This window comes from Bombus bifarius, unplaced genomic scaffold (assembly GCF_011952205.1).
Source record: "Bombus bifarius isolate JDL3187 unplaced genomic scaffold, Bbif_JDL3187 scf7180000007990, whole genome shotgun sequence".
Lineage (NCBI taxonomy): Eukaryota > Metazoa > Arthropoda > Insecta > Hymenoptera > Apidae > Bombus > Bombus bifarius.
In genome coordinates, this window is record NW_022884371.1 from 1,471,852 (window position 1) to 1,487,003 (window position 15,152).

General features: G+C 39.6%; 1 protein-coding gene and 1 long non-coding RNA gene across 3 annotated transcripts in view; both read right to left on the reverse strand.

Annotated features, from left to right (window-relative positions):
- Window positions 1–15,152, reverse strand: part of LOC117205462 (DNA-directed RNA polymerases I, II, and III subunit RPABC3) — a 72,394-nt gene that overhangs the window by 31,551 nt on the left and 25,691 nt on the right. The window contains exons 2-3 of one of the 2 annotated variants that reach the window (XM_033443883.1): window positions 9,345–9,428; window positions 3,405–3,585 (exon numbers count right to left, since the gene is read on the reverse strand). In XM_033443883.1, the coding sequence (XP_033299774.1) occupies window positions 3,405–3,585; window positions 9,345–9,428 (265 nt within the window). Of the gene's footprint in view, window positions 1–3,404; window positions 3,586–5,462; window positions 5,816–9,344; window positions 9,429–15,152 lie in introns of those variants that run through there. The other variant, XM_033443884.1, reaches the window with a different exon arrangement.
- Window positions 151–3,395, reverse strand: LOC117205468. Its single transcript, XR_004487243.1, has 2 exons — window positions 755–3,395; window positions 151–674 (listed from the first exon to the last, which is right to left on the reverse strand). It is a non-coding gene; the product is annotated as an uncharacterized LOC117205468 (long non-coding RNA).

Sequence of the window (15,152 nt, forward strand, 5' to 3'; positions counted from 1 at the left end):
TTCTATCTGATTCTTTGCTTCCTAACCAAATTACGCACTGAATTTCAGTTCGAAAGAAATCTTCAACTGAAGAGTTTGCAGCAATAAAGTAACTCTAACATTTACATTATATTTATTGGAATAGAAAGAAGATAAAATATAATTCATATATAAAAATGTAAAAGTTTATTAGTACGAATACCAGTATGTCTGTAAAAGTACTTGATTTATTTAAATTACTACTACAAAGTAAATTCCTTTAATTATAATTGGGGTTAGGTTACTTGAAAACAACTTGAAATTTAGAAAATGTTCTTTCAAATTTAGATCTTCTTAATAATCAACAAATGGATGAATAATTAAATTGGTTCCATTAAAAGGAAATTAATTTATAAGACAGCGGCGTATAGATCTTCAAATGAGAGACTAATGAAACACATAATGGAACTTAGCGCCCTCTAAGAATTCGCAACTAGGAGGGAAGTCTTCTGCTGAGAAGTTGAGAATCAGCTGATTGGTCACCAGAGCGTCAGCTGATTTTGACAGCACAGTCGACCTTGTGCGCATCCTAGCGCGTCGCGCGCCCTGAACCAATTCAAATATACGATTTATGGCGACCACGCATGCGCATTGCGCATACGCGCTCCCTGTTTGCATTAATAACATCCAAAAGTCTTTTCGATATTACCAGCCCACTAACGGAATCGTTATTTTCATTTGAATATAGGAACCTTCATAACGTTTCTATTTTGTAGATATTTAATTTAGGAAATACCTTTTGAATAAATAAGTTGAAAGATGGTTCAACTACAAAGAAATTCATTGAAGACTTTATCTTCAGAGATGCTTCACTATTATGATGACATGCGTACTTGCGCATTGTTCGGCTTGCCAGAGGATCAGCCAGAGCTTGCCAGAGGATCAATAATTCATTTCTCATCTGTCACGCCCCTATTTGGTGGACTCGCGATATTAGTAGAGGCGCACCACAATAAACCGTGTTAAATTGCTGAACTTGGAGCCAATCGTGTCATTAAGCACCTGAGTAATTCTTAACTTTCGTTATCTATGCATAGCTGATATCGATATAGAATCTGATTGACAGTGTAAATATTTAAACTGCTTTCATAATCCGTAGTAGCAAATATTCTTTGGTTATGACAGTCTTTATGACTTTCAATCCATAAATTGTTGAGTGCGTTATTATAAGATCCCATAAATATCAATGCAGACTTTGTATCTGATGTTTTCCAGTTAAAGTACAATTTTATGATCGTTTTTATTGTTATTTCACTTTATTGTCCCTTCATAAAATCATTATAGAGGACCTGCAGGTAACTCAATGGGCTGCTAACGCCCTCAGAAAACTGAGATACCACCAGCTGTGTTCACTCGCTTCATTACCCACCGAGTGAACGCAGAGTGGCTCCCTGTTCTCCGAGAGCCCGTTCACCATTTCCGTTTCGCTTTTACCGACCGAACGGATTGGATGATAATCAGGTCTTTCCACGGTTCTTCTTTGGTTGATGGCTTTTAAAAAGAGGGACCCTGAGGACCCTCATTGCGCTTTCATTGATTATTGATTCAATGTTATTGCCGCATTCATTATTAATCCAACGTTTAGATATTAAAATTTACCATTTTGCTGGTGAATAATTTCCTTGTTTCATAAACTTTATTTCTCCTTGAATAGTTTCATTAAAGATATGAAAAACTACATATCTGATGTAACGTGAGACACACATGCCGTTCAATAATTGAATTTCTAAAAGTCCCGGAAGATTCGAAAATAGCTATCAAACATGATAAAATCTGGTAATAAAAAGCTAATGGAAACATGTATGTGAAGAAAGCAAGAAAACCAATGAACTACGAATCATAACAAGACTGAGAACTGAATATGACATTATTCATATCGACTGGAAGTAAATTTTTTTTTAATGTTTAGTGAACTGTGAACTGTCGCATAATGGTCAACTTATACTAAGGTACCACTGAAGAAGAAAAACTTAGTATTCAAACTCAAGATGATCGATCACTCTACCTTAATATATGTATGTACACATAACTGACAATTATTCATTTTGTTTTTTTTGTCTGATAATTAATCTTTAAAACAAAGTATAAGAAAAAGTAACGTAAATAATGGGAATGGAAAAGTACAGGATCCGGAATAAATATAATATACATGTATAATTAGTGAAACAAAACAATTACATAAGCTCTACGAACAATTTAAAATCCCTTTACGTATAGCACCGAGTTTACTTATCTTATCGAGCGTCGGCCACGCTGTGTTCTCCTATCTTCGGCGCTATATGCGAATTCAAACGTGTACACAAAGCCGAATAGAGTTCGCGCGCGCAGTTTACGACGAGACCGGCAACGATCAGACATCAAAGCGGCTTCTGCTATATACACTGTACGTGACGGTAGTCGAGTTTCAAGGTTAAACGATAAGTCGTTCAAAACAGAGTTATCACGGGGTCTTTTCCGATAGAATAACTTCGTCCTATTCTAACTAATCACTGGGAGTTTTTGTTATTCATAAAATATAACTAGAAAGTTAACCATATAATTTATATAAATCTAATTTGAAAGTTATATTCACAAAATTCCAAGAAACATATATTTTCATTATCGCAAGATCATATTTATTATAGAATTTTTTACCAAGCTACTAACGTCGGTAGCGTTTACATTTTTATCATACGTTAGTATATATTACGCAAATTGGTTAAGAAATAAATTAATTGTTTAACACCACACAAATGTTAATGCGTTTATTTCTTTTCATTTTTCGTACTACCGAAGAACACTTAATAGATTCTTTTTGAAGGTTATTAAAACTCTCACGGAACTTCATTGAGCACTGGAAGCGAGCCAATCAGAGATCACAGTAGAAAGAGGGCGCGTTTACGCACGTCGTCGACGCGTGTGAATGACGTCACAATGTGACGTTGCGTGCGTGCACGCACGATACGCCAAACGATTACGATGGATCGTAACAGAATAAAATAGTGATACAGACGTGACGTGTTTCAGATATATCTATTTTTTTCGCAATCTTTTTGTATGGTTTTTTCGAAAGTTTTTGAAATTTCTAATTTAACATTTTTTATTAAAATACATCTCTCACCTCTACATGATCCGAAATGGGTGTTATATTTCAATGGATAGTATAAAAACATAGGTAGTTTCTAGATACTCGGTTCTAATGTTAAATACAATTTTATTACTTTTTTATGTCTAAGATAATGGAATATATATATCTACTACTATCTGGAGAAATATGTGAAGAAAAAATTCTCAGTCCATTCTTCTGACATTTAAAAATCTAACGTTTCAAAATGTTTGACATTTTATTCTGCTAAAAGATCCACCATGATTTTACTGTAAAAAGCCAAATGTAAAAAATCACTTACAGTCTACTGCTAGGTTCGTTGCTTGCCTCGTCACCTTCGATTCGATAAACCATACCGGACATCACGTATTCAAAACTATCTGCTCTGGAGCCGCCTTCCTGTTCCGTCGCATTCCACTCCCCTCCATCGGGATAACCGTCCTCCCTCAAGGTCGTTGCAAGAACCAAACGAAATTTATCACCTGAAAAAAGGAATCAGAATATTCTAATAAACTATACCATTTGAAAAATAGTTTTACGAATAACATATGTAACCATTTCAAGAGGCTTTTTGCCTTTATCTAAATATTGACGCAGCAAAAATCCGCAACGTCGAAACACGGAAATTGATACCTAATAATAAACCTCAAGGTGACTGCATTGAAAATACGACTGGGAGGGCGTTGCAGACGTTCGTTTCGCCACGTTTCAAACGAAATACATACATGGTTGATCGGATTTAAACCAATAGGACCTGTCCGTCTTCATACCGCTACTTTCGCGGAACAGACTATGGACACATACGTGTGTGCGCACGATAAAGATACGAGAAAACCGATTGACGTTTTCCCCTCTTATTGCATCATACATCGCACGTTACAAACGTGACACGACACGTTATCGCACATTTGGAAGGAAACACGAAAACTTAATACAACATATGTCATATCGATTATACGCGTCCTACCGATGATTATGCAAGAGGTGGATAGAGTAGCAAAAGCTTCAGAAATTACCGCAACAAAATAGGTCCTAAATTAGCGGAAGTGAGGGTAATCGAACAATAGCGGGAGAATATTTCGAAAATATAGTTATTGTTAGTATTATGTAAATATTCATTTATATTATATAAATATCAAAGAATTTTTCATGTTGAAACTGTTATAATAAAAAGGAATATTAATATATTGTAACAAGATAGAATAAGATATTTCACAAAAGGAAACAATCCTTAAAGAATATATGTAAGTATAATGCGTATTCGGAATGGATCGTTGAATAATCACATAGTAGGGAAGGAAAGGGGTGAAAGATGGAAAGTAGGGAGATCGAAAGGAAGGGATGCATGGGGAGAGGTTAACCTATACAGGGAATAGGACTACTAGCGACATAGAAAACTGGGGCACTAAATGAAAAGGACAAAGTTGTCAACGTAATTACATTATCAGTGGAATTACATTAAACACGTAGTTGAATGAAACATACCACTTCTCTATTACACCTATTCGATTAAATAGAAAGCGCCGCGAAGCTCGCACGTAAGAATCCCAGAGAACAAGGGTCAAGGTTAGAATTCTATACTATGTCGATGATAGATATAGTATGGTAATCGATATTACCGGCCGTGGCAATGTCGAGGAGGACACAAAGAAACGACGAATGAAAACGGAGTTAGAAAAATCTACATAACCAATTGATCATGTTACGAGATGTCTGTGGGGTCAGGCTTACATCACGATAATGGTATAACGATTATAGATTATCTAGTTGAGCGATACAGGACCATATTATCAACCCCAGCCATATTACAACCAATGCGAACCGAGCGAAGGATATGGGCTCGCGTGATTTACAGCATTAACCTTGACATTGACAGTAACGCGTATCGTTAATTCCCTTGCACCAAAGACGCATATTAATACTTTAAACTAAATTTAGGCGTTCCTAGAACACGGTTGTTTTCGAAAGCGATTTACAAAACTGCACTGCGTTATAAATATTTGAAACGTCAATACGGTATATATACGATAAAATATGGTAGACAAAATTAGCGGTATTACATTACAATCCGATATTACTAAATGCTTAAATAAAGCTTTATTTTACATTGAAAACAACGAAAGACATTTTGAAAGATAATAATACGACATAACACATTCAGCAACATCGACCACCCCCGCGTACGAAAGCTTTAACGTGTTCCAGGGTCTATCGAAAACCGCCATCTTGTCTCACGACATTAAGCACAGTGGAGAGGAAGAGAGAATTCAACGATAGTTTATATCCATTCTTGATATGATCGCGCATCCGCATTTTCCGCACAGGGTAACTTTCGTTCTCTATTTCAATATTCACGCACCTGCATCATAATCTTGCCTACAGCTCAAGGCGATTGCCAGCACACTGCTACAACTGCATTCCTCGGGTAACCACATATAACGTTTACATTATGACGATTTGCAGAGCCCATCCCTTTTCCATTGCCTTCGCAGTCGACATGCTCCTTCTCACTGCGTAATCCGTAACACACCTTAATTTCATGTAATTCAACATGTCCGTGCGTAATGTAATATAGGTTAGTCGCACGGTGCGAAACGAACTGCGTGCACACAATGAAGACGGTGGCACGTAGCGCTTGCCGGCTACGAAGTAACCGGCGGAAAAAGCGCGCGTGAACGCGAATACACGCTCGATGAAACGACAGATAGCGATGACGACGACGACGACAACGAAGATAACGACGACGACCACGAAAACGACGACAATAACGACCACGACCACGACGACCACGACGACAACGACGACAACGACGACAACGACGACAATGACAACAACAACGACGACGACGACGACGACGACGAGTGATACCACCAAAAGCAAAGCAGCACACGATCAGAGAAGAGAGTACAGACGAACACACACACAAACCGCTTCTTCTCTCGGCGAACGAGTATCGCGACCGACACGGCTACGAGTCGTGGACGTTTTGACCTTGGCATTGAACTTATGGGAGCTGCCGGCTGAAGCGGGAGAGAGGAGTGGAATACGAGCGGCGGGGAACAGAGTGGGGAGTAGAATGTGGTACGGGCAAAGCGGGGCGCATGGGAGGCAGATTGCGTCATCTCGCGCAAGCCTGTGCGCCGCGCGTCAATACAGCGGGACTGCCTGGCCCTATGGACTAACCTTCGTTCCCCTTCCAACACAATTCCACGCGCTCTATTCTGCACGATCGACAAGCTCCTTCCTGCAAAATCCATCCCGCCTCTTTGCTCCTCGCCAGCTGTAAACCAACGATCTCCATTCCTTTTTTACTATGTAGATTTCGATTATGCTACAGATTACGTTATATCTATAAGACTTATTTTTACACGAATAAAACTTCTTAGTTATATTATAATACGAACTTCTAGAATTAGTATGTATGTATTTAATATATATTTATGACTTCATTTTATTGTTTCTGCAATACTACAACATAGTAGGTAATATAATAAAAGAGATAAATTGAGCTATACAACACTGAAGTTGATCGAGGGTTACAAGAAAGACGTAGAAGGAAACACCATTCTCAGAGTAGCAACAAGGAAACAGGATATGAATCTGTAAACATAGTGAATAGGCAGGGGTGGATCGACGATGCGGTGCACCCCACCTCTTTCTCCCTTCCTTGCTACCGGTGGGTGTGACGCACCCACTCCCTCTGCAACGCCCGAGTCAACGAGATACATCCAGAACTGTCCGTGAGCCGAGTCAAAATGACGATATTTGGAGGAAGGAGGGGTTAGAGGTTTGCTGCAGCGTGACGTGGCCTTGGGCATTTACGAATCTAATATACATTATATTACACGTGCTGCTTTTTCATCAGACTGATTCGTCTCGAATCGAAAACAAATTTAAGTCGAATTTGGAAATGTCCAGAAATTTTCTAATAACTTGATTCTCATTGCATATATCGAATATAATATGTACAACGTATTTCAGTAGTTACCAAATACTTTTTCCTCCTCTTCCACTAATGACACAGTTGTTACGCGAATGAACGGCAGTAGTAAGAACACTAACCAAGCGGACGACCTTTAGCATCAACTTACACGTGGAGATATAGACGTCGCGTCGCTTTGCACGTCCGCGTCGCCGTAAGCTCCAGCAGCTTTTCAAAGACACGGAATTCATAAAGGAGCAACGTTGAAGAAACTAAAACTAAATGACGATAGAGACGTATTTCTTTAAAAAAAAAAAAAAAAAAAAAAAAAAAAAAAAAAAAAAAAAAAAAAAAGAAAGACGAAAATACGTCGTATCTCCACATCCAAAAGTGGACGGCTCACGTGTCCTAAACACGACGAGGTCGTAGACGAAAACAGTTCGTTGGCACAAAAAAAGCAAAAGAAGTCACCTTGAAAGTTGTAAGTACACAGTAGGCCAGCAGCAACTCGCTTCGAGCTGTGCGGAACACGTTCCGGCAGTGTCCATTAACCAAGGTCGTCCTTCGCACGTCTAAACCAAGAAGTGGTAGAACCACAAGAATAAAAAGACACGCGTGGAACAAGCACGTGTGTCTTTTAGCACGAAACACGTGTCGTGTTTACCAAAGTGCCAAATATGACGAGCCGTTTATATAAATTTCTTCGATATCAATCATGCGTGATAAAACAATCGTATCATCTATCTTCTAACTTTTACAACAAATTTGTACACTATCTCAGGCCTCAAATACGCTTTATTATGAGTTTCTGCTCACAAATGAGGGAAAACATGGAACAATTTTAGCGCATCAATGATTTTGGCATTCGTTGCACAACCGGAAAACGGGCGGTACCCGAAATTCGCTCAAGAAGGAAAATAGAAATTTCTAAATATCGCCGCGGTTGCCAAATTCGCTCCACCTGCTCCGCCACTTTTATAAACGAAGATATATTTCATTCTACGCTTTGGAATTCACATCTTTACGTATGTTTTGGTCGCCGGAATGAAAATAGACAAGCGTAACAAACAATGTCGTATAATATAGTATTGTTTGTAGCCCCGATAGAATATATTTTAGCTTCGTACATTTATCGAACGTTCGATAATATCTGGTCTACGTATTCGCAGTAATTACTGATCGTTTTTACTGATATCGCTCCTGCTTTGATTAAAAGTAGGGGTATCGCTTCCTTTGTGGAAGATAAAAAACGTATTAAATTATGTTCCTTCTAATCGAAACAATATCATCAAAAATTTTCTCGCAATACATGAAACAAAATTGAATTTAAGTTACTAAATATACATATAATTCTAAGTTAAAATTTTGCTTTTCCATGGCACGACTTGAATCGTGAAAATATGTACTTCACAACGATGATGAAACTTTTAGACACTACGTCGAATTAAAGGAGATGGTAAACTCAATATTTATCTTGCAACATTTACAGACCGTGACTACATACATATATCGAACAAGTGTACGCACGCAAAGTTGCGAGCCGCGCGCGATGTAAACAAACACCTAAGAGCTCCTGACAGCGCCTCTGTGCTATAGCAAACAGAATTTTCATGCGATCTAAGTCGTCCCTTTGCCAACAGACGTTGTTTAAGTATTTTTCCCTCTCGACAAAGTTGTCAAGTGAAAATTATAATATAAGCAGATGAAATTTTACCATTGGCAAGAAAGTAAGTCTAAAAACGACGGTCATTAATTACGCGTGGAACTCGTCCTATATAACCGGTACCTTCTTTTGTGAAATTAGAATTCTTAAACTCTGACAAGTTTAAATAGAGCACACTACATATCTTCAAGCATGTATAGCTTCGGGTCGAAAATATTTTTGTCCGTTAGAGAATTTAACGTCGTTGATCATCGCTGGATTTGTCACATTGGTCGACACATGGTATAATGAGGACCATATGTTTTTTATCAAGAGAAGTGGTTTTCGTGAAGCTACTCTATCTGGTTGAAGTTATATTTGACAATAGCTGGGTTATACTTTGAGATTATAAAATATTTGTTTAATTATGAAAATTTTTCTTAAAATTCTTCTTTAACTTTAAATTAAAAGAAAAAAATGAAATTTAATGAAATAAAAATTTTAATTCTTCTTTGTTATTGATATACATCTTATTTCAGTGTACCAAAATATTTCAGAAAAATGCTAATAGTTCTTTAATCCACTATATCTACTAATAATATCCTCAATTATAATTGTGGTCCAATTATCTTGATGTTGTCTCATATTAAAAATAAAAATCGTAGAAGGATACTCACCGAGTTCCATAGGGTAAAGCCAGCAGTTGATGTCCAGGATCAAGTCCATTTTGAAGGACTCGGACTCGCAATGGAGCCTGCTCACTGCATCCACCCATCATCGATCGCCGCCCAGCCAAGGAAACCGGAAAAAAGAAACGGGAAAGTTGTCATCGTTAGATAAATGTTACGTGTGTACACACTCGTATATCTCAAATACACATGCAAATATCGAGAATATACGCAAAAGAGAGACGCGGAATCCGATTAATTCTAACTGGAGGCAACACATTATGTTTCCTGAAAAAAAAACTAAGCCATCACGTGACGTTTGCGTCAGCCATAGATGATTCATAGTCTTCGGTAAATTTGTCGTTGTATCGTCGTAATGATAGGTTCCGATTATGAAAGATCGGGGAGAGAAGGGAAGAAAAGGAAGCGAATTTTTACAAATCTCTAGTGAACGCGACACAGCCTTGCCACTTGACGGCTGCCCACCGGCTTGACGTCACTGTCAGCTAGCCAATCGCATTTGATTCACGATACGAATTTATCGTCCGAGCCGACATTCGTGAAACTCGCCCATATAGGCGACGAGGAGGGTTCGAACGTTCGTTTAAGCTATATATGTAAAGTGTACAGAGAGTACGAGACAGACCAACAAGGCTGCCTCGCAAGGCGTGCCTCGCACTGTCTGTATACTATACATAGCTGAAGCTACGGGACACCTTTGATCTCGACAAAAAACCGACAATCGTTGGCTCGCCCCGAGGTAGCCTCGCAGGTCTTTTTCGCATTGTCCGTACATCATTGTACACAGTTTTGGAGAACGCGTAGCTGATATATGCGACCGCGCGCGCTCCACTTGACACGTGTACTTGTGGCGAGCTTTTATCTAAGTTCACGTAAATAATTGCTCAGGAGAAATACGTATACATTTCCCTGCTTTGTTCGTGACTCTCTTTTTGTCAACATACCCAAAATTTTGCGCTCGAATGCAGCGTTCTTTCTAATTAATCGAAGAAAATTTTTCATTTTTATTGTATTATTCATTTGACTTTTACCAGCATGACATAAAATTAAGTAATAGGGTGAAGTTTAAAATGTTTTACAATGTTAATATAACATGTCACTATCATATTTTGTATAATAATATCTTGGCATTTAAATTTATTGAAGATGCGTATAAACAAAGAAAAATTCAATTATACGTTGCAAGGTATTGAATATCGATCTGGGATTACGACCCACAAATCGTAAACAAGATGTCCTTGAAACTTCGAACACACTTCAGCAATGCTATACCAGATGTTTTGTTACGGGAACAGTTCCAGCTAGAATCACCTGATTTTCGTTCGCGCTCGAACAAATAATTCGTTATTAGCGACGTTAAGCTGTATCTCGCTTCAATTACATAATTCGTCCTTGCACGGGCACTTCGTCTTCCCTACGCCATTGTACTCGCCGCTGTGAATTGGCCAATAAGATCAGAGCTGCATCACCGCGTCGATCATTGCAATGGACCCGTCCGCTTCACGCGGCAATTTCAAACGTACTTTGGAACTTCTTCGCGTCGTCTGCCCTGAAGATACGATTTTCTTAGATTACACGTATCAAACGCGAACCGTGGAACGCGACCAGGTACACAAAGTAGTAATACGATAGTATAATTCAGCGGTAGAGCATGAAATAACAGACGTCCACCGAAATGAAATTGCATCGCGGGAAAATGAAACGAGAACGCTGTAGACAGGTTGATTTAAGGTCGCGAAACGACAACTTAGATTGACAAAATGATCTTCTTAATGATACAGTTGTGATTTAAGTCTCTTTGAATGTACAAACGACTTTTATAATATGAAATATTTTTTGACAGAACTTTTGGAATGGTTTTAGTGGTGTGAGAATTATTATCTATTAATACGCTTAATAATCCGAGTCCTTCTACTCTATATGAAGTATGCATGTATTTTTAATAGAATTTTTCCATTCAACTAGAATGATGTTAGAATTATTATCTATTAATTTCTCTAATGCTGAAATTGAAATTTGAGTTTCTTAACTATGTTAAACATTTCTATGTGAAATAAATAAAATGAAATAAATAAAAAGATATGAAGTGAAGTCATGAAATATGAAGCGTTTTTGGGTGAACATGAATCATCTTTTCATACAATTTTTTGGAGTGTCACAGTAATGTTAGGATTATTATCTTGCGGTTGGAGAACGGTATTTGACCGTTGATGCGTTCGTTCACGAGAAATCGCCCAGGGACGGGCCTAATTTGTATGTATCGCATTGTTCACATCGGATTTGCGTGAATTAATGAAATGTCTTTCGACGACGTGACTCAGTGTACATTTTAAGTACACAACGCTTCAATCTGCTCCGTCGACAAGCTCGTAAAATGTTTGACGATATGTTAACTGCCGCAATTATTCTCGTTATTTCTCATTAATTTACTTCGATGTAAAAATGCAATACGTTTAAAGTTAAATATGTATGTATATGTATTGCACTGTAAACGTTACTTCAGTCCTATTGCAAACAGCAAAGAAATATAAACTATATGTAGATAATTTTCTGTATAAAAGTGCCTTAATAAAAATCTGGTTTGAGGTAAATGAAACATTTCTTTGTTGAATTTTATGACGAATTCAAAGTCCAACCGATGTTAATTTCATCGATAAGCAGTTATGTTACGATAACGAAACGTTGCACGCTGAAAAACAAAGGATTTCACGAAAATTGGAAATTAATCTGATGACGACTGGAGATCGACGACGCGACAAAATCGCGAACGAACCCGGCCAAACGGAAAAGGGGAGCGAAGACGTGGAGACAATGGAGTGCAAATACTCGTCAACGGCGGCACGTTTCGTATTTACACGTTTAATTCGCGTTTTCCGGTTGTGCAATAACTTCCCAAGAAATACATATATCAAAGAAAACCTGAGGCTATGAACGTGAGGATGATAGAACAGCTAGATAATGAAAAACGGAGTGACTACGGTAGAATATCTCATGATAATAAAGAAAATGATGCAAGCATAGGTCATACGCAAATCATGTTACGTGTTTCGTTTCTAACGATCGAAAAATATTCGATGATCATCGAACACAATATTGGCTGTACAACAATATGCTTCGCACACAAATCATGAATTGACCGCTCGTAGTCGAAACAACATAGCGGTTGAAGGGAAAACAGACATTTTCCATCTATGTGATCGTCTACATCCTAGCTTCCTCCAATTACTCACGCTAATCGCCACGGTCGATCGTTGACAGTAATTCCATGATCGCGTGAACGACGACAGCCACCTTGACAGCTGATTTTCTTTAAATCCTTCCTTCTCCTCTACCAATCCTCTCAGATATACAATTTCTCTATAGATTGTCCAATCGTCGAGATCCAATCCCAATCGCGCAATATCTCCCAGCAACTTCATTCTCAAACGGCAACTTGTATTCTTTTCTTCGAAATCCTTTCGTTTCATCTTCTCCATCGTCAGAGCCAGTAGAACTTTAAATTACTTCTTATACGAGAACAGAATAAGAACGGAGGAAAAAAAGGAAGTATATACTCGATGAAATTCGTGTATCGATAATCGTATCGTGTATTATTCGGAGCAGGCCTCTCCACACCGCGAACGATGATCAAAGGATCCAGACAGAGAGAAAAAGAGGGAGAGAGAGAAACACGGACCTCGAGGCTGGCACACGGTGGACTGATCCGTTCCTCGTTGCTGACGTTGCTGCCAGCTGCTCGACTTCTATGTGCCGACGTGGAGAGAGAGCAACGACGACCTTTACGGTCGCCCAGTGGTACGAGTTCTCCAACGAAACGCACGGAACCAGCCTCTATCCCCCACTACGTCGCCCCTAACTCTCACCCTCTAATCCTTCCCCTCTTCGTCCACCGAACACCGGCCACCATCCTCTTCACCATCGCCTCCAAAGACCCTCCTCGTCGCTCTCATGCGCTCGTCGCACGAGCCAAACACGACTAGCCTCTTTCTCCTTCGCTACCCCGAAATGCCCATCCCTCCTATCCCTCCTCTTCCATCCTCATCCTTGTTCTCCACCTGTCGCACTCTAGCTCCCTCTGTGTGTTTTCGCTTCACTGGAAAGGGCAAGAGGGGTGGTTTTCGCTGGCTGGTCCTGGCGGACCCTCCGCCACTGGATAGGTATACATATACTTCCATACACGTTCCGCAGGATATCTTCGTCATCCTCGTTCTTTCTCTCCTCTGACAATACCTTCTTTTCTCCTGCTTTATAGTATGCATATTTCTTTAAACATTGAGTCAACAGGAATTGCTCCTTATGTAAGATACCAGTAAGAAAAATCGAGATGAGGTTTTCCTTGCTTTTGTGCAGACTAATTGGAGTTAACGCGGAGAAACCGGTGTTAATAAAGACTCGTTAAAAATATCTACCCCGTCTCCTCGCAATAAGGAAGCCTCTGTTCCGTAATATATCCTATTTTATGGCGTGGTTCCTTGAATATTCTTTTTTCTTTCTTCGCGGTCAATTCCTTCGTTGTTTATTTCGTTGCAAAGCTTTACTGTAGAATAGTAAACGATGAACACTGATTTGTTTCACTTGTAGATAGTTTCACTTGGTCGAGTGAGGCTGTCAGCTGGTCCTCCAGAGGGAGAGATTCGTAACGATACTCTTCATGGTCAACTAATGGCACGGGGCGCGGCGAACGAGATACGCGGAACCAGACTCAATTTCTCCGTCGCCCCTCCATCCCACTCTATTTCATCCTTTAACTACCCTCTCACCTTCACCATCCCGGCACACAATCCTACCCCCTCCTGCCCCCATTCTTCGCGGTCCCTTTAAATTTCCTTGCCAGCCGAGAAGGACAGAAAATGACACATTTTCCATGAGACTGCCGCGTTTCCGTTTCTCCTCCAGGATTTCCGTTTCTCTTTCTAATCTTCCTCTTTCGTAACGTTTCTTTTTTCTAACATTCTTCACATTCTAACCGTCATCCATTTAACACCGTAAACTTGAATCTTATTGCAACGATTCCAAAGTTACTTTACTAGAAAGTAAGATCTTTTAAGGCAAAAAAAAATTAACCGGAAACACCTCGTGCACCAGTGGAGAACAGTACACCGAGTCCCAGAAACACGTAACGGTTGCTACCAGCTGGCTCGTCGTTAAAGGATGTGACGATTCGACGAAAGACGACCACGAAGGGGAGAAATAAAGCAACAAAAAAAAAAAAAAAAAAAGACTTGGAGAGGAAGAAAGAAAACGCAACGCCGACCTTTACGGTCGGCCGGTAGTTGGAGTTCTCCAACGAAACGCACGAAACGCTATCCCTCTCTATTGTCCCTCTTACACCCTCTTTTCACTCTCTATCCCTCTTTTATGCTTCCTTTCTAGCCACCGATCTCCATCGTCTTGCCTCTCTGTTGCGTTAAACAGCTTCCATCTTCCTCTGCAGTAACGCCCACACGATCATTCTGTTCTTGTCTGTTCTTCCCCTTAGAAGACTGTCTTTCCCTAGTTCACGGTGAAAGTAGCGAGTAGGGGTACCAACCCTCCTGTGTATCCCGGCGGTTGAACAAAGATGGCGATAGATTTTCTCCCCACTACAAGAGGGGCGGCGCTCAGCAACCCTCTGACCTCCCTCTTCTCCTCTTCGTTGTTTCACTCATACTCTACCGCTGCTTCGTCATCTTCCATCATTCCACGTACTCTCTCTTTTCTACTCTCTGCGGCAGGTACAGTTGATACGTCGCTTTCTCGTACCTTTTTCCAGACAAGTTTCTTTATCTAACTGTACTCTGTTATCTCCTTTCTTTT